The 19,281-nt window shown below is 40.9% G+C and overlaps 1 protein-coding gene across 6 annotated transcripts in view; it reads right to left on the bottom strand.

Annotated features, from left to right (window-relative positions):
• LOC122405536 (bromodomain adjacent to zinc finger domain protein 2B) overlaps positions 1-19,281 on the bottom strand; it is a 254,071-nt gene that overhangs the window by 59,215 nt on the left and 175,575 nt on the right. For all 6 annotated transcript variants that reach the window (XM_043410385.1, XM_043410387.1, XM_043410388.1 and 3 more), the window contains exon 6: positions 10,517-10,676. In XM_043410385.1, coding sequence (XP_043266320.1) covers positions 10,517-10,667 — 151 coding nt within the window. In that variant the 5' untranslated portion in view covers positions 10,668-10,676. The remainder of the gene's footprint in view (positions 1-10,516; positions 10,677-19,281) is intronic.

Here is a 19,281-nt window from a genome sequence, read left to right as displayed (position 1 = left end):
GGATACCATAAAATCATCGTTGTATCCTATAAGCTATTAACAATAGCTTTCTCCTATCTTCACGCATGCTTGTTTAAATAATCATCCTGTTAATTATACAGAAGCCGTAGTAGATGACCTAGACCTATAGTAGATTGGTAGAATCAATACAAGAGGGATGGAAGCACGATTAACATGGAATAACACGTCACATTAGTCTCTATTCTCGCGACTAATACGACCAGAGCTACCGTTTGAACTTCGATTGTTAGACAGTTACAATCTCTCGCAATTACTGATTCTTCTTTGATTCTCAAGCACTTTATAACCTTTCGATTTGTGTGCATCACGAGGTTCCCAACTACTGAGCTACACATGGCTCCCAGTTCTGGATTAGAGCATGTCACTACAAGATACCTACACACGATTTATGGGAACAGGTATTTCGGGCAACAAGCAATAACTCTTCACCATCGATCTCTATTGCCAGATGCTTGAACATCGACTTACAATCCGTTACGATTACCACTCGCCAATCTTTAACCCGTAGCTATCAGGACCTAGGTTCCCAGTTGTTGGTGACTCTCCTAAACACCAGGACTATTCTATACCCTATGTAGGGCCTACTTACCCTAATTATACATTTCCCTAAATGTGCGTTTCCACAAGCCTCCCACAAATCAATCACAACACTACCCAATTACCGGTCACACGACAAATCCCCGGGCCTGCAGCCATTGGGAAGTTCCCCGGCTCTTGACCCACAGGTTCCAATCTATTAGAGTGTGTCACATAGTCGTGGGTTCTCCGGGGTGACCAGGAGGCTACGCGAGACCCAGAGAACCGCGTTCAACGTCACAGTTTCCGTACGAACGATTCGAAACCTCCCCTCCGAGCCACGGACACCGTAAAACCATCGTTGCGTACCACGGGCTACTAATAATAGTCCCCTTCTTCGCGTCCTCCGGCGTCGACCGTTAACGACGACGAAGAAGAGGCCGCGGAAGACGTGCAGAAGGAAAAAGGAATCGGGCTGGTAGTCGTGGAAGGCTGACGGTGTCGGGCACGTCGCGCACCCCGGGAGGGTAGCTTCAAACGAAAACTCCGACGCGTCCGACGAGTTTGTATCGAGCGTAGGAGGTAAAAGCGCGGAGAGGCCGCCGCGGGTTGAACAGAGATGAACGTGGATACTATGTAGAGGACCCGTGAGCACAGAAGGGGACAGCGGAGAAAGACAGGGAGTTAGTCAGCGACGAGGAAGAGAAACGAAAGAGAGTCCGGGGTTCTGCGAAGGCGGAAAGGTACCCAAGAGAGTCGGAGAGGGACAAATGACGTCGAGCGTAACCGTGTGTGCGGGCGCGAAAGAGAAAGAGGACGGGAGAGATTCCTCCTCGTAGCAGCGCGATGCTGCCGGTGCCGCTTGCTGCAGAACGAGCCTGGGACGAGGGAAACGAGGGACTGCTGAAGGGAGGGGAAACTGCCGCAGACCGAGGCCATGGTAGGCGAGGTGAGGTGGCAATCAATAAATATACAGAACCGGCAGAGAGCGCGAGAGATCGCGGCGGAGAGAGCCCCGGCGAGGGAAAGAGAAAATGATGCAGGAACGAGGGGGGAGGGAGAGCCGAGGGGACCACGGAGAAGAGCTCGTCGCGTCTGTCCGACCGTCGGTCCGTTCTTGCGTCCCCAAAGCCCCCACGAATCTAACCGACGGAGAGGGAGAAAGAAAGCGGTAACCGGGATACGACGCGGAGCAACGGAGACGGAACACGCGGGAGAATAGTCTGGAGAGGCTTTGCTTCAAAAGACAGGAGCAACCGAGAGGGACAGAGAGAAACAGAGAGAGAGAGAGGGACGAAGAGGGCGCAGCGAGAGGTCCAGAAAACGCGAGGAGGAACCTCGGGTCAGAGGTGAGGCAACGAAATAAACGAAATCCTATCCTGCGCGATGGAACAGCCCCGAGAACCGTGTTCACCGAGGGGACGAGCTCTGAGATCCCTTCCTCGTCCCTTCGTCCCCCCTCCCCCTCACCCTTCCTCCCGCTGATCCAACGTTTTCTTTAGGAAGAATGCCGTGCGTTTACAACTTCCCCGAGAGATCTGGCTTTTCGGTGGAATATATAATTGGAAGACTGACCGGATCTGCATCGCTATTACCCGGCCTCGCGATCCGTGGTTAGGCCGAAGGAAACGATCGGTGCACCGGTGCACCGTCGGGAGTCTGTGATTCGGATTACGGGGCTGATGGGTAATTAACGTATCGACTGCCGCGGCGGATGCGCCGCAATGATTTGATTCGCGCTACCAGGCGCGTAGGAAGACGATGCAGTTTCGTAGCTTTCGCGTATTGATTGGTATCGAAAACTGGCTCGTTTCGGGTGTAGCTGCGACTTCCGGTCAACCGGTGGTCTTCGAGCCACTTCGTCGAACGACGGGGAACGTTCAAGTTTCCCTAACGGCGGACACTCGAGGTTTTCTTGGAGTAAATAGACAAACACAAGGGATTCTTTTTCATGTACGCGTGACAATGATGGTGTTGAGTATGCCAGCCAATATCTTGGCGCCTAGTTTTAAGTGTCTTGCTTAGGTTAAGAGTAGAGGGGTCGTTGGTTCAAAAGAACGAAAGTTCACTCTCGCTGCATTTTGTCTATCCGTTATTTCTTTATCACTATATCATTACACACGTGTAATTTCCTGTGTTTATAATAAACGTTTACGTTTAGATTAAACCACTATTATTATAACTCGAAACTGAAAACGACATTCTTCTTAGAGAAGCGGTAAGGTAAATGTAGAAGAGCTTCAAAGTAATCTACAATGTTCCGAGTTATCTTGACTTTGTAATTTAAAATAAATCATCATCGATCCAACTTGCGCATATATTTATCCGGTAACTTCCAAGAGAACGGAGAGTTAGGAAGATGCATCGAAAGGGAGCAGAAGAGGGATTTCTCGTGTTTGGTTACCTTGAACACCGAGAATGCAAGCTAATTATAGGATGAAAGTACCCGACGTGTCTATAGAGACTGGGCCGTGGAAGCCAGAACGCGATGGAGAGATTTAGATGTGCAAATAAAGAGTCGGGTAATTGGTATTGGGAAGGAGAAGGGAAGAAAAGATGGGCAGTGTAACAAAGACATCGGGAGACCCAGCGAGGTCATCCATTGAACTAGAACAGAGGGGAAACGAGATAAGTGATACAGTTGTCGAAAGATCGACGTGACCGGGCAGTAATTAAAGAAGCCATGTATCGAGTTAATACAAACTTTACCACGTTGCTTTTTGTCAATCTTGCATATGGTCGAAACGTTAAAACTGCTTGGAAACACTTTACCTTGCAATAATTTAATCTCTTAATCTGAAATCCATTTCTCGTGTCCCCATTGCCTTACTACACTGTTATTTAACTCGTTTAAAGAATATTGCTGTTGGTGTTAATAGTATGTTAATATTTAGAGGGATAGTAATGGTCAGTTTAGCAGGTTCAGTAAGCATTGAAATTATTTTTGATGAACCAAGTTATTTCAAAGGTACTTGTCAACGAAGCCCCATTTAGAACTGTGTTCACTCTGATTCAGATACGAAGTGTCATCAACACGTTTGTAAAAAGTGTTGAAGTTATTTGTATAGTGGATATACTTTGTATAGCAGGACTTTGAATAGTGTCGATATTAGCTAAAATCCTGCTCGAGAGGAACGGAACGAGTACGTGGGACAGAACAGCGAAAAGAAACGGGGCATACTCGAGGAACCTCTGCCACGAGTTGAATTTAATTCCGACTTGAGCAAACACGGCTGTACGAATAATAAAGATTCCAGTTGACACAGGAGAGTTAATCCCTTCGGTCCAGAATTTTTTTTTTATTCGGGCGGGAAGAAAATTTTTCCACGCGTCTTAAGTTAATCCGTATTTAATAAATGTAATTGGATTAAAAAATTCCAACGCTCGTGTGAATTTCGACAATCGCCGTGATGTCTCACGAACAATGTTACTTATTAACTTCCGGAGTAAAAGTTTATGATACAGAATATTTTACGAGATTAATAAATGATCCAAGATTTAGGGATCGTTCGAACAAAGGTGATTTTACGATATTGCTTTCGAACTTTCGAACGACAGCACGCGTCCGCCATTTTCAGGGAAACAGTGTTTGTTTCGCCTGAAATTTCGTAGCAACTTATTTAGTAGTAAAAGATAACTGTAAAGCCCGCGAATATTACATTGTGCAGCGGACCTGAAGAGGTTAAACATCGTTAATGGAGATGGTCTTGCGGTAACGCCGTTAACTTTAATTAGTTAATAGCACCGGGACGAATAGAGCTTATCAGCGTTCACCCGGGCCCGTAGTCCTCGAGAAACTGTCTCGTTATTAAATCGCTAAAAGTAAATACTCGAATGAAATACGGTTTAACCGGTGTCGAAACCGCGCGCGCGCGCGCGCGTCGAGTATCGCGTGCAAGAGCGTGTCGTTCGTCGTTGGAGCAACGCGATGGAAAAAAAAGAGGGGGGCTAAAAAAATTGGAGAACAACCGTCAGAAGGATCCTCGAATCGCTGGAGGAAAGGCTAACCGACTAGAGGGCTCGATTGCGAGCGTGTAAGTAGTGCTAATTAAAGTAAGTGGCCGAACAGAGCTCTTCGTCGAGCTCCGCCACCAGGAACACGTATATAATATGAGCGGGGTGGTTCGGCTTCTTTGAAAAAATAGCGTTAGAAGAGGCCTCAGCGACTACGAAACGAAGTAAGAGGCTGAACAGCCGCCCCGAATCGCGATGTATCACAGTCTTGATGGTCGTTTCAGGTTTCGAGGCTCCGGAAATATTTCTGCATCTTATCGATTCCTGTCGCAAAACTGCGTAGAACCTTTCAGCTGCTATCATTCACCCCCGGATAGCCATTTATATCGATACGATTCTCTGCTTCGAACTAATATCTCAAACTTTTATATTCGTATCAGACTCGACTATCCTCTTACAGTTAGAATCCAAAGTCAAATTTCTTGTCTCAAACATTTATAAAACTGATTTTATTTCATAAAATAACTCTTGAGTATCATAAAAATTCATTAGGAACGGAGGTTGTAAAACAGCCCTGTCTGCTCAACCCTCGTCACTCTCTTCAACCCCTTAACGCTCATATTTTTCGAATTGACCAAGAATGATCAGTTTTCTTTATTGGACTTGTCTCTAAGCTACATAAAAATTTTTAGCGTATAACTTGAAGGAAAATATTGTCATCCCTTAAACCATCGAATTAAGTCAGACTCGGGCACGAGCGTTAGAGGGTTGATACAGTGAAATTGTTTACCAAATATATTCGATAAATAGAAAACCGTTATTTCAGATATCGATACTTTTACGTCACGAGACCGAGCCGATTAATTATTTCTTATTGACGTTTGAATCGTTATTTCGGTCGCTGCACGTCGTGTGATTTTTTAATAACGAGCACGAACGGAGTGTTGAAATCTTACAAAACAATTCGATCGCCGGGTACCCGTTAACGACTCTATCTTCGAAACAATCTCCTCGGTATCGAATTTTTCCTGCCCCGAGAAACGCTGCACGTGTCGTCGATCCATAAAACTAGCTCCAATCGGTTATGAGAATCACTCCGTGTTTCGCGTTAGTTGCCGGCGAAGTAATTAATCTCGCGTTAGAGAAACGTATTTATTCGTTGCAGACACTCGACGGAAAGAGAATTTCTACGTCTTCCCGTCACTATTCCGCGCCGATGAAAACCGTTTGATTAATGAACCGCCGAGGCCTCAGCCCCAGGCAAAGCGGATCGCGTCGATAATCACACTCGATATCCGACGCTTTTGTGCATCGATCACGATATTATTAATCGCCCAACGGTTCGATTCTGCGGATCTTATTCCTTCGATACTCGCGCCGAGACACCCTACGCAACAAATCACAAATCGACCAACTAACCCATCGGAACCCTGTAAAGATTCTCCTTGAATTTCATCCAAGCTCCATCAATCTCCATTTACTTCGTGCCATTTTAATCGGGAACGTTTAAAATTCTGAATTTTGGCGTTTTTAATTCTTTAAATCGTGTAATAATTATTGCTGAAATTGTTAACGACGAGTTTGACTCGTGATTGCTTCATCTAACCCCGTAAAAACTTCTCAAACTCCTCAAATTTTACTGACTCCATCGATTCTCATTTACTTTAGTGACACTTTAAGAGGGTTTAAAATTCTGATCACGCGTCTTATTTACAACCATAGCGATGAACTATGTGAATTAATAAGATTGTTATTGTCATGTTTACTTAATAATAAAACTACTAGAGCTGATATATGTTCAACAAATGTTCCATCAATCTCCATTTACTTCGTGCCATTTTAACCGAGAATGTTTAAAATTCCGATCACGCCGATTGAATTTTGGCGTTTTTAATTCTCTAAGTTGTCTAATAATTATTACTGAAATTGTTAACGACGAGTTTGACTCGTGATTGCTTCATCTAACCCCGTAAAAACTTCTCAAACTTCTCAAATTTTACTGACTTCATCGATTCTCATTTACTTTAGTGACACTTTAAGAGGGTTTAAAATTCTGATCACGCGTCTTATTTACAACCATAGCGATGATATATGTGAATTAATAAGATTGTTATTGTCATGTTTACTTAATAATAAAACTACTAGAGCTGATATATGTTCAACAAATGTTCCATCAATCTCCATTTACTTCGTGCCATTTTAACCGAGAATGTTTAAAATTCCGATCACGCCGATTGAATTTTGGCGTTTTTAATTCTCTAAGTTGTCTAATAATTATTGCTGAAATTGTTAACGACGAGTTTGACTCGTGATTGCTTCATCTAACCCCGTAAAAACTTCTCAAACTTCTCAAATTTTACTGACTTCATCGATTCTCATTTACTTTAGTGGCACTTTGAGAAGAGGGTTTAAAATTCTGATCACGCGTCTTATTTACAACCATAGCGATGATATATGTGAATTAATAAGATTGTTATTGTCATGTTTACTTAATAATAAAACTACTAGAGCTGATATATGTTCAACAAATGTTCCATCAATCTCCATTTACTTCGTGCCATTTTAACCGAGAATGTTTAAAATTCCGATCACGCCGATTGAATTTTGGCGTTTTTAATTCTCTAAGTTGTCTAATAATTATTGCTGAAATTGTTAACGACGAGTTTGACTCGTGATTGCTTCATCTAACCCCGTAAAAACTTCTCAAACTCCTCAAATTTTACTGACTCCATCGATTCTCATTTACTTTAGTGACACATTGAGAAGAGCGTTTAAAATTCTGATCACGCGTCTTATTTACAACCATAGCGATGAACTATGTGAATTAATAAGATTGTTATTGTCATGTTTACTTAATAATAAAACTACTAGAGCTGATATATGTTCAACAAATGTTCCATCAATCTCCATTTACTTCGTGCCACTTTAACCGAGAATGTTTAAAATTCCGATCACGCCGATTGAATTTTGGCGTTTTTAATTCTCTAAGTTGTCTAATAATTATTGCTGAAATTGTTAACGACGAGTTTGACTCGTGATTGCTTCATCTAACCCCGTAAAAACTTCTCAAACTTCTCAAATTTTACTGACTTCATCGATTCTCATTTACTTTAGTGACACTTTAAGAGGGTTTAAAATTCTGATCACGCGTCTTATTTACAACCATAGCGATGATATATGTGAATTAATAAGATTGTTATTGTCATGTTTACTTAATAATAAAACTACTAGAGCTGATATATGTTCAACAAATGTTCCATCAATCTCCATTTACTTCGAGCCATTTTAACCGAGAATGTTTAAAATTCCGATCACGCCGATTGAATTTTGGCGTTTTTAATTCTCTAAGTTGTCTAATAATTATTGCTGAAATTGTTAACGACGAGTTTGACTCGTGATTGCTTCATCTAACCCCGTAAAAACTTCTCAAACTTCTCAAATTTTACTGACTTCATCGATTCTCATTTACTTTAGTGACACTTTAAGAGGGTTTAAAATTCTGATCACGCGTCTTATTTACAACCATAGCGATGATATATGTGAATTAATAAGATTGTTATTGTCATGTTTACTTAATAATAAAACTACTAGAGCTGATATATGTTCAACAAATGTTCCATCAATCTCCATTTACTTCGTGCCACTTTAACCGAGAATGTTTAAAATTCCGATCACGCCGATTGAATTTTGGCGTTTTTAATTCTCTAAGTTGTCTAATAATTATTGCTGAAATTGTTAACGACGAGTTTGACTCGTGATTGCTTCATCTAACCCCGTAAAAACTTCTCAAACTTCTCAAATTTTACTGACTTCATCGATTCTCATTTACTTTAGTGACACTTTAAGAGGGTTTAAAATTCTGATCACGCGTCTTATTTACAACCATAGCGATGATATATGTGAATTAATAAGATTGTTATTGTCATGTTTACTTAATAATAAAACTACTAGAGCTGATATATGTTCAACAAATGTTCCATCAATCTCCATTTACTTCGTGCCATTTTAACCGAGAATGTTTAAAATTCCGATCACGCCGATTGAATTTTGGCGTTTTTAATTCTCTAAGTTGTCTAATAATTATTGCTGAAATTGTTAACGACGAGTTTGACTCGTGATTGCTTCATCTAACCCCGTAAAAACTTCTCAAACTTCTCAAATTTTACTGACTTCATCGATTCTCATTTACTTTAGTGGCACTTTGAGAAGAGGGTTTAAAATTCTGATCACGCGTCTTATTTACAACCATAGCGATGATATATGTGAATTAATAAGATTGTTATTGTCATGTTTACTTAATAATAAAACTACTAGAGCTGATATATGTTCAACAAATGTTCCATCAATCTCCATTTACTTCGTGCCACTTTAACCGAGAATGTTTAAAATTCCGATCACGCCGATTGAATTTTGGCGTTTTTAATTCTCTAAGTTGTCTAATAATTATTGCTGAAATTGTTAACGACGAGTTTGACTCGTGATTGCTTCATCTAACCCCGTAAAAACTTCTCAAACTCCTCAAATTTTACTGACTCCATCGATTCTCATTTACTTTAGTGACACATTGAGAAGAGCGTTTAAAATTCTGATCACGCGTCTTATTTACAACCATAGCGATGAACTATGTGAATTAATAAGATTGTTATTGTCATGTTTACTTAATAATAAAACTACTAGAGCTGATATATGTTCAACAAATGTTCCATCAATCTCCATTTACTTCGTGCCACTTTAACCGAGAATGTTTAAAATTCCGATCACGCCGATTGAATTTTGGCGTTTTTAATTCTCTAAGTTGTCTAATAATTATTGCTGAAATTGTTAACGACGAGTTTGACTCGTGATTGCTTCATCTAACCCCGTAAAAACTTCTCAAACTCCTCAAATTTTACTGACTCCATCGATTCTCATTTACTTTAGTGACACATTGAGAAGAGCGTTTAAAATTCTGATCACGCGTCTTATTTACAACCATAGCGATGAACTATGTGAATTAATAAGATTGTTATTGTCATGTTTACTTAATAATAAAACTACTAGAGCTGATATATGTTCAACAAATGTTCCATCAATCTCCATTTACTTCGTGCCACTTTAACCGAGAATGTTTAAAATTCCGATCACGCCGATTGAATTTTGGCGTTTTTAATTCTCTAAGTTGTCTAATAATTATTGCTGAAATTGTTAACGACGAGTTTGACTCGTGATTGCTTCATCTAACCCCGTAAAAACTTCTCAAACTTCTCAAATTTTACTGACTTCATCGATTCTCATTTACTTTAGTGGCACTTTGAGAAGAGGGTTTAAAATTTTGATTCAATAAGATTATTATTGCCATGTTTACTTAATAATAAAACTACTAGAGCTGATATATGAATATTTACAAAGTGTTGAATGTAAAAATTTACCGGAGGGAAAAAATGATGCACATGTTGCAGTATTCTAATTCACCGAATAAACAGTTTCAACGTTTCCTTAGGGCAATTAAACGGAGACAAAATATATTATATAAAAGAATTACAGTGGGTGTAAAAAGTATTCGTACACGTGACTAATTACGACTAAAATTCTGAATAATAATGTTTATTAGTTAATTCAGCACCTAGGAGGCTAGCCTCAATAATAAAATCGAAGGGAAACCCTTCTAAATACTAATTATTTGTTGTTTTTATTAACAATGTTTAAATTGTACACTTGATAATGACAACAGAACTGTACGAATACTTATTACGCGTTCATTTCTGTCATTTTTCTTGATATTTGGAGCCTACATGTAATATGTTCAATAAAGGTTATTATTCAGAATTCTAGTCGTAATTAGTCACTCTATACTTTTTACACGGACTGTACAATGTTGCTTTGATGAAATTTCATTTCGATCGGACAAAAGTGTCGCGAGAAATGTTCGTTTCGGGTCATCACCGTGTAGGGTACCGGGATTCGGTCGTCGAGGTAATTTTTAGGAGGCGTTCGTCGTACGGGCGAAAGAAAATAATAGTTGGAAGGAAAAAGAAAATTGGCTTACCACCGAAGAGCGCAGTCGGATCGAGCAACGGATTGGCCTGGTCCGCCTGGAGTTTCTCGGAGGCGGAGGTGGCGCCCGGAGTCGCCGTGGCCGCCGCTTCGCCTCCGCCACCTCCGCCGCCTCCGCCCGATGCGGAGTTCTCCTTCTCCATGCCAGTCCCCTGAAAACGTGCATCAGCGTTTCGTTAGAACCGTTGACTTCCTACATCGCGGAGGAACGATTCCGTTTCGGAAGGGGTGAGCGAATGGAAGACGGGGGCGGACGAATGGGTGGAGGGAGGCGATCGAATATGTTCGTCGGGATCTCGCGACGCTCTGGAACTACGTACGAAATAATAGAGAAGAGCTTAGCCAGCCGTAAATCTCTGTCCAGCGATCGAAACTTTGCTAGATTTTTTTTACATTTTAAATCTGTAATATTAGAAACAAGATCATCAAGATCTCACTTGTTGTTCATTATTGAAACTTCGAAAAGGAACTGATATAACATTACGAGACTATAAATAGCAGTTCTTATTCTCTGCCAAGATGGCGATCCCTGAGACAGAATTCGAGACTTAAAAATTGTAAACGTCGAGTTTCTACAACGCGGAAGACGGGTTTCTTTGAGGAAAGACCGAAGACGCGGTCCGGGGGAAATGGCCGAAATTTTTTGCCCGGGAAAACCGATGGGAGCTCGTGACAGGGAGGAACTCGTCGGAAAACAAAATAATAGAACTGACCAGGGTGAACTTTTTCCTGGTCGCGAAATTGAAGGCTGGTAGATTGGGGGTGAGTTATGGTTGGGAATATGACGACATATTTTTGGGATTTTGACGACTAATTGGTTGTCTAGACAGCGCGTTTATATTTAGAAATATTTCGGAGGCCTAACACATAGAAAGGATGATGGGCTTGTATTTGAACTCGAACTCATCGTATTGTGTATTCGCCAGTGTTGAAATCAGATTTGTATAAACTTCGAAGGATCAATGGATGGGGGCATAGACAAGATCGATTGAAAAACTGGAAGAATATGATTAATAATTTAAATTTAACATGAACGATAAACCTAAAAATATAAGAAAAATATATACAAAATTATTGCAGTTTTGTGTATTGAAAGTAATGATAACGTCAGAAAGTATATAACTACGGAATCAGTGATGATAAAGCATGGTTAATACAATAGTATTAATTTAAATTACTGGTAATTTTACGTATTCGTTATTGTATACTTAATCGCAAGAGCCTGTAATCTCAGACAATGGATTGAATAAAACTGATTATCCAAACAATTCAACCTGTAGACTGGGCAATTTCTCGATCACAAACGCCCACGTACGTGTAGTTAAAAATTAATGAAGATGATTTAACGCGTGTGATTCCACGGTGAATGTAAATGCGAGTATGACGTAACATACTATTGCAAAAATTTTTAAGCAGATGGTACAAGGATCTTCGAACAAATAAACATTGGTGGCCATATGATCACATGGTTATTGAATAAAATATTACTATCACCTGGAATTTCAAATCTGTGAATATTTGGACGTATATTTAAATATTTCTAAATATAGTTTTATTATAATTATTCATGTTTGAAAGTGTCACACAACGATGCAAATACTAGGAACGAATTTCGAATCAACCACGTAATAGCATGTGTATTATTTTCGTTATAACGGTTAAAAAAAATTATAAGCTCAATAAACGGAAATAGTAATTTGTTACAAAACGAATCTCGAGAATTCTCGAGCACCAGGCGCGTCGAGCGTCAAAGAAGGAAAAGTATTGTTGGCGCGACGTCTGGATTCCAGTTAATTATGTTAATAAGCCGACGCGGTGTCTCGAAACCCGCGACGATCATCCCCCCCCCCCCTCCTTTACCCCTTGTCAAGCCGTCCGTTCCCCCTCCGGCAAACATCAAACACGAGGCAGAAAAATCCACGTTAATATTTCAGTCACGAGCATACGTAAGCACGTCGGTGACTCGCATGTTCATTCTCGATGACTGTTTACCAGTCGAAGAAAGGCTTCCTCTCGAGCAGCGCTTTAAATAAAGGCCGTTCTCCCCTCCAAAACCCGTTACCCCTCCAGCGCCTCGATCAGCTGACTGCCGCACTCCCCTCCCTCGCCCTCCAGCTGTTGTATAAATACACACGGTTAGAACGTTGAGTCAGGTTAGGCTGATGCTAGGCTAGACGCCGGTACCGCGGCCACCACTGACGTTATTATCATACAACCAGCACGAGTATGGTAGCCAGGTATAGTTCGATGCGCGCGACGCCCCCAGCGTGCAGATGTCGTCGACGACACCATTGGACGGATGTCGATTACGCGGGTCATAAATGTTAGATTATCGCGTAAATTTCCTGCACAGGATCATTTCTAAGAGGTTCTCAAACTTCATCGTCCCCCCAAAATCCTCCCAGAAAATAGAAATTATTGATGGATACCTGAAATTAAACTTTTCGTTTAGGCGGCTGGCGCGTCTGACCATTATTTACTCGTTCTACTTGAACTCGCGTTCCGGTATGTCTGCCCACTACCCCACTGTCTCATTGTTTCCACTACTGCGTACAAACCGGTCAGATCATGTAGTTACACTATACAGATTCAGAAGTACACTGATACAGTCCGAACTTCAAGTTCGTTATAACAGTTGTTCGGAATAAAAGTTATCCGTGACCGTTTCAAGAACTGTTGCGGATAACTCTGTAATACAAAGGCAATATCGTCGCTTAGAGAGTTAGATCGTTGAACGAGAGGCAACCAGAGTTAATAAATACATCGTTTTGTTTCCTCGTACATAGCCAACTTCATTTTCATTTACAGAAAGCGTCGTTACGATATAGCGATCGTGTTTGACACGTTCGATGGATTTCTAATTTCTTGATTAACGGGAAGACGAAGATCGTAGGTGCACGGAGTCGACCAAAGAGCGCACGTAGGCCTGTTTTGCCCCAGCGGTTAAATAAAATTAAAACTGAAGCATTCGTCAGCGGCCGTGGCTGGTATTCCCCTCGGCGGGGCGTCGCTAAAAATTCGCCGCTCGCAATCGCAACGTTCCCCGGATACCCGGTCCATGCGGGGAATACCAAAGTCCCTCGTACGAGCGTCGAATTCCCGGTAGCCGGAATATCGAGAGGAGGGTCCGTCGCGACGCTACCCGGTTTCCAGCCGCGCGAGCACTTCGTGGTGCTCGTAAATTGGCGAGAGAGAGAAACGACGACGAACAAGAAGGAAGACCTCGGTTAGCGAGAGAGAATCGAGGGACGCCTGCTGGAGGGGAAGGGGTGAAACGCAGCGGGGGGAGGGGGGGGGGTGGAGAGGGGTGGGTAACGGCGCGGAGGAGAGAGAGAAAGGCGTCGAGGGGCGGCGGATCGCAAGACGAGAGCAAAAGGAAGAGACGCCGGCCCCGACCATCGATTTCTCGACCGGTGTGTTACGCTCTTTCGACCAGGAAAAACTTGCCGCTCGAGGATCCGCGAAAGTACACCGGTCCGGAGAAAAATGGTGGACGCGGAGATTGTACCCGGGATCGTTTCGCGTCAAATCGATCAAATTTTATCGCCCCCCCCCACCTTCCCCCCCGTGTAGTTTGTGGAAATTGAAGCGCGCCATGGGCCATGCAAAATTAGGGGCAGAGGGGTTACAGTCGTTCTGGTCTCGAATTTGTTTAAGCTCAACTTGATATAGAATATTTTTACCATAGGGTTGTCTAGATTGAACGAATTGACTAGTCTTTGTTATATTTCACACGCTACGTACGTGTAGTGTAGTTTGGCGGAATTGAAGTGTGCCATGGGTCATGCAAAATTAGGGGCAGAGGGGTTACAGTTGATCTGGTTTCGAATTTGTTTAAGCTGAACTTGATATAGATTATTTTTACTATAGGGTTGTCTAGATTGAATGAATTGACTAGTCTTTGTTATATTTCATAGACGTTGATGTAGTTACAATTGTCTTGTTGAAAATTATTATAAATATTCAATTTTTGATAGACCTCGTCACGAGCCAGCCTCTTTGGATCTATCCAACGTTCGACAAATTCTTCTCTCGAAAGATTTCGCTATTGTAGAATCAATGTACAGCATTCACTTTGACCCAAATTTATTTTCAGCATTCACTTTGATCCAAACTTATTTTCACAATAGTCAAAAATATAGTATTAACTTACAATGGAGCCTTTCTAAAAGCGATTGTGTGTGGTAACTGAAGTGTGCAATGGGCCATGCAAAATTAGGGGCAGAGGGGTTACAGTTGATCTGGTTTCGAATTTGTTTAAGCTGAACTGGATATAGAATATTTTTACTATAGGGTTGTCTAGATTGAACGAATCGACTAATATCTTGAAATGGTATACAACAAAATTCTTATGAAATAATTTTATAGGATTTAAAAATCCTATTTAATAATAGAGCAAATTCAATTTTTAAGTGGATATTATAAATTGACTATAGCAATATCTTGAAATGGTATACAATAAAATTCTTATGAAATAATTTTATAGGATTCAAAAATCCTATTTAATAATAGAGCAAATTCAATTTTTAAGTGGTCTTTGTTATATTTCTCACGCATTGTCATAGATTGACTTGTTGAAAATTATTATAAATGATCAATTTTTGATAGAGATTCTTCTCCCAAAAGATTTCACGAATGTAGAATCGATGTACAATTCACTTTAACCCAAACTTATTTTCACAATAGTCAAAAATATAGTATTATTTTTACAATGGAGCCTTCTCAAAGCGATTGTTCATTTCCAACGAGATCTTTTACGAATTAAAATAAAACGAGTGTATATTAATTTCGCAACAAGTCCTCTTTCTCTGCTAGCCTCGAAGTTCTGATCACATTCGATGCATTTTTGTCCACTACGTTTCTATTTTTCCCACGTGACATTTATTCAACAGCGCGGGAAAAAATTCGCACGCTTTATCGACAAGTAGCTTGCTGGAATGTTCAGCCACGTTCCGTGAAAAACGTTAGTTTCTCTTCCCTGCTGTTTCGAAATTCGATTCAATATTGTGGGGCATCCATTCGAGAAAAAAAAACGAATTTACAAACGAAGGAAATGAGAAATTATATCTATTTTTAATTAAATGCCCCCCATTTGATGTTTGAGATTTTAACACTAGATTTACGGGTATTGATCGCACGTATATTTATTGATATCTTTCATGTTGACAATTACCTTAAAATTTTTCTTTTAATTAGAATATTCTTGCCATTGCATCAATCAAATTCAACATAAGTTGTTAAAAAATAATATTTACACGTTCTGTAATTTTAAATATGGAATCAGACATCCGTCAAATTGTCAGCTTCCGTAAATCTAGTGTTAATTATTTAAAAGTCCCACAGTCGGGTTTATAACAAATCGAAAATGAAGAATAGACATTTTCCTTTTTATTCTATTTTCCAGAAAATCTTTAAGGATTCATCGAATATGACTTGGACTTCAGTAACCTTCATACCTGAGCAACTAGTATTCAGAATCGTCCCCTTCTCGACACAATAAATATTGAAAGAGTGAAACGTTTCTCCGCGAAAGAAGGATGTGCACGATCTCGATAAACGAGCGATCATTTGCAAACCTATCCTGCTTGCTAGATAAGCTCTAGGAGAATTCAACGCATTCGAATCCGGTAGAATGTCGATAGTTGCAGGAAAACAGGAACGAAAATTCCAGCAAGTATCGAGATTCGTGCAATTATCGAGGTAATTGATCCAATAAGTAGCTTCATTTACATAATCTCAACCATCCACTATGCTCGTTGTCTCAACATCGGTATGCCACCAACTATGCTCTTCGGAAGACACAAGTCTATATTTACTAGAAACGTGAGAATAAATATATTCAATGATAAAATTATTCCTGTTAGAATAAGTGAGGTTTATGAAACAACGCATTTATAGCTTATAATATGTAACTTAAGCCAGATCAAAACAGTATAATATTCTGCAAAAATAAAATTTTGATTTTAGACCATTGTAAGTTACATAACCTAAAATTTGTTTCAGTACTTATATTTGTAACGTTGTTAAAACTCATAAATTCTATCTAAATTTATTTTTCTCAACGTCTTAACTTGAGAATTAATTTTTCGACTACTCTAATGGTAAATTCTGACACCCATATGTGGGTGACGTGGCAGTCAAAGTGTTAATATAGAATACAACACTGAACAAAACGTGTCTTATTAAAAACTGCACCACAATGTGTCTTACATGTTAAGCACTCCAGGCTTGCCACCAGGTGTCACACAAAATTGTATATGTGGATCGCATCATTCATCAGATGCCTCCACAAGCTTTTCCTATTTTAAATTTATATTTCACCAATTCCCACAACAGTTCTTTGCTCGAGCAAAGCTGAACGTTCCGCGTTTATTTTTTTATCCCAAGTATTTTATGTCCCTGGAACTCCGCTGGAGGCAATCAGAAAAAGCATAAGTCAGGTGGCAGGATGCAACTTCGGGGGGGGGACCCGGTAACCTACATTCGAATCGTTCCAAAACTCGCGCCCATTAGCTCGAGTTGTTAAATCGAGCGCAAACAACGCGTTCACCGAACAACAACCGTACGTCGCGAAGAAGCTAACCGAAGTAAACGGGTGCACGTCGAGAAAGGTTTGATAACGCGCGAGGCGCGACGCGGCCAATATTTTTGCCCCCGAAACGGGGGCGGGAAAGAGAAATGGCGGTGGTCGGGGCAGCGTGTAACAATAACATGGAAATAGATACAGGGGGTGGACGTCGTCTCGTATATATCTTGCTGAACACGCGGCAACCGGCCCTTTTCTTTTTCGCCGGCGCATCGTGAAAAGTTTATCGGTTATTGCGAGCCGGGCATAGTGACCCGGACACACCACTATGAAAGTTTTCCCACCGAAGAGGGAAACTTCGTCCCTTTTATGATCGACTGGTGCGCCGCACTGCGCCGGACGATCTTCGTGGCCTTTTCACAGGGAATATCGATTCGATATCGCGGATATTTCGTTCCGGGTGGAATTTCTCGGCCGCTATTTTACCTCGCGAAAAGTTTCACGAAAGCTATCGGGGCGAGGATACTCGATAAACGTGGCCACGGAACATGCAGAAAGCTGTGCCACGGGGACGCGCAGGAATCGTACTTGCACGGAGAATTCTTTATCGAACGTCCCCCCTGTTCGCTGTTTAGATCCGCATAATTGGAGATCGTCGAGAAGAAATCGATATACAGACCTCGAATACCGCGCGATTGTGCACCCCGGACCGGGGCAGAATTTTACTCGTATAATGGATCAACGTCTGGCAATTTGCGTTTAGTCGAGCGAGAGCTCGAATTTGAATTTCGACTCTTTATCGTGACGAGTCGGGCAAATTAAATTTAAAATTTTAATCCGAACTCGAGGTCGTCTTTGGCCAGACGAAATAAGCTGTTTGTCATCGGGAAAACACGATTATAATTATTGCACAAATAAAGAAAGAACTTGGGGCAACGTTTAACCCCTTACCGCTCATATTTTTCGGATTGACCAAGAATGATCAGTTTTCTTTATTGGACTGGATTTCTGTTAATTACAATCTTGTATCTAGCGTATAACTTGAAGGAAAAGAAATATTGTCATCCCTTGAACCATCGAATTAAACAAATATCGTTTTCCAAAACAGTCAGACTCGGGCATGAGCGTTTAACCCTTTGCACTCCGAATTATATTTCAATTTTATTACCAGCAGCTCTCAATGCTTTTAAGTGTTTTCTTAACTAAAAAATAGGGCTATTTGAACAAGTAGAGGAATAAACAAATTCAATTAAATATCTATTGTATTGTGGGATCGGGAAGGTAATGACTCCGCCCTGTTCCGTTCCGCACAATTTTATTGTTGCTGTCGTACAACGACGTGACTCGTGGTGCGGGTTACGCTCGACTCTCTGGTACGATCATCGCCACCGTACCAAGAGGCCTTCAAAAACAAAAGACGGTCAGAGACGACGACAACGGCTTTTCGGCTCACGCGGCTCTGGTCGTCTCGTGTGCAACCATCGTCTCGTGTGCAACCATCGTCTCGTGTGCAACCATACATTGTAGCGGCTTCGAACGGCTAAGGCGTATGTGGTGCCTTGGCCGCCACACTACCCCCCTGCCAGTAATTGGCACAATTACGAAAAATTGACCGACTACATTACCACTACCATTTACTCTATTATATAAAATACGTTATCCTAACTAAGATTTACATTACAGTATTTGAACAGAGTTGAAAAAAAAAGGAATTTACATGGAGTTTAATATATAATACGTAATACCTAAAAATACATGAAAGTACATAAAAGTGATGGAAAAAAATAAATGGTATATGATACTTATTATAATAATGCGCAAGCCTTAAGTACTACCGCGTAATTTGAAATCGCTCGGGAAAACGTACGCGTCTACCTGAACGCGTGACACGTTGCTGTATAACCGGCGCATTGTCAGGTACGTTTGTTTGTGTGACCGGCTGATTTTCTATGCTCACGGGATCCGGTCTGTTTTCTGCTAGCATATAAGCAGGCTTTAGCCTTTCAATTGATATATTTATTTCCTTACCTCTAATGTTTATTGTAAATGTTTTTTCGCCTCGGCGCACTACGGCGTATGGACCTTCATAAGCGGGTTGTAAAATAGTTTTGGCTGAATCTGTTCGGATGAAAACATGTGTTGAACTGCTAAGATCTTTGAAAACGAATGTACGATTAACGGAATGGCGTGATGCATTAGAGGGACTCAATTTAGAAAAATGGTTGCGTAGT

Source organism: Colletes gigas, unplaced genomic scaffold, assembly GCF_013123115.1.
Source record: "Colletes gigas isolate AHSC1104 unplaced genomic scaffold, ASM1312311v1 Colletes_gigas_Sc00004, whole genome shotgun sequence".
Classification (NCBI taxonomy): Eukaryota; Metazoa; Arthropoda; class Insecta; order Hymenoptera; family Colletidae; genus Colletes; species Colletes gigas.
This window is presented reverse-complemented; position numbering and strand designations above follow the sequence as displayed.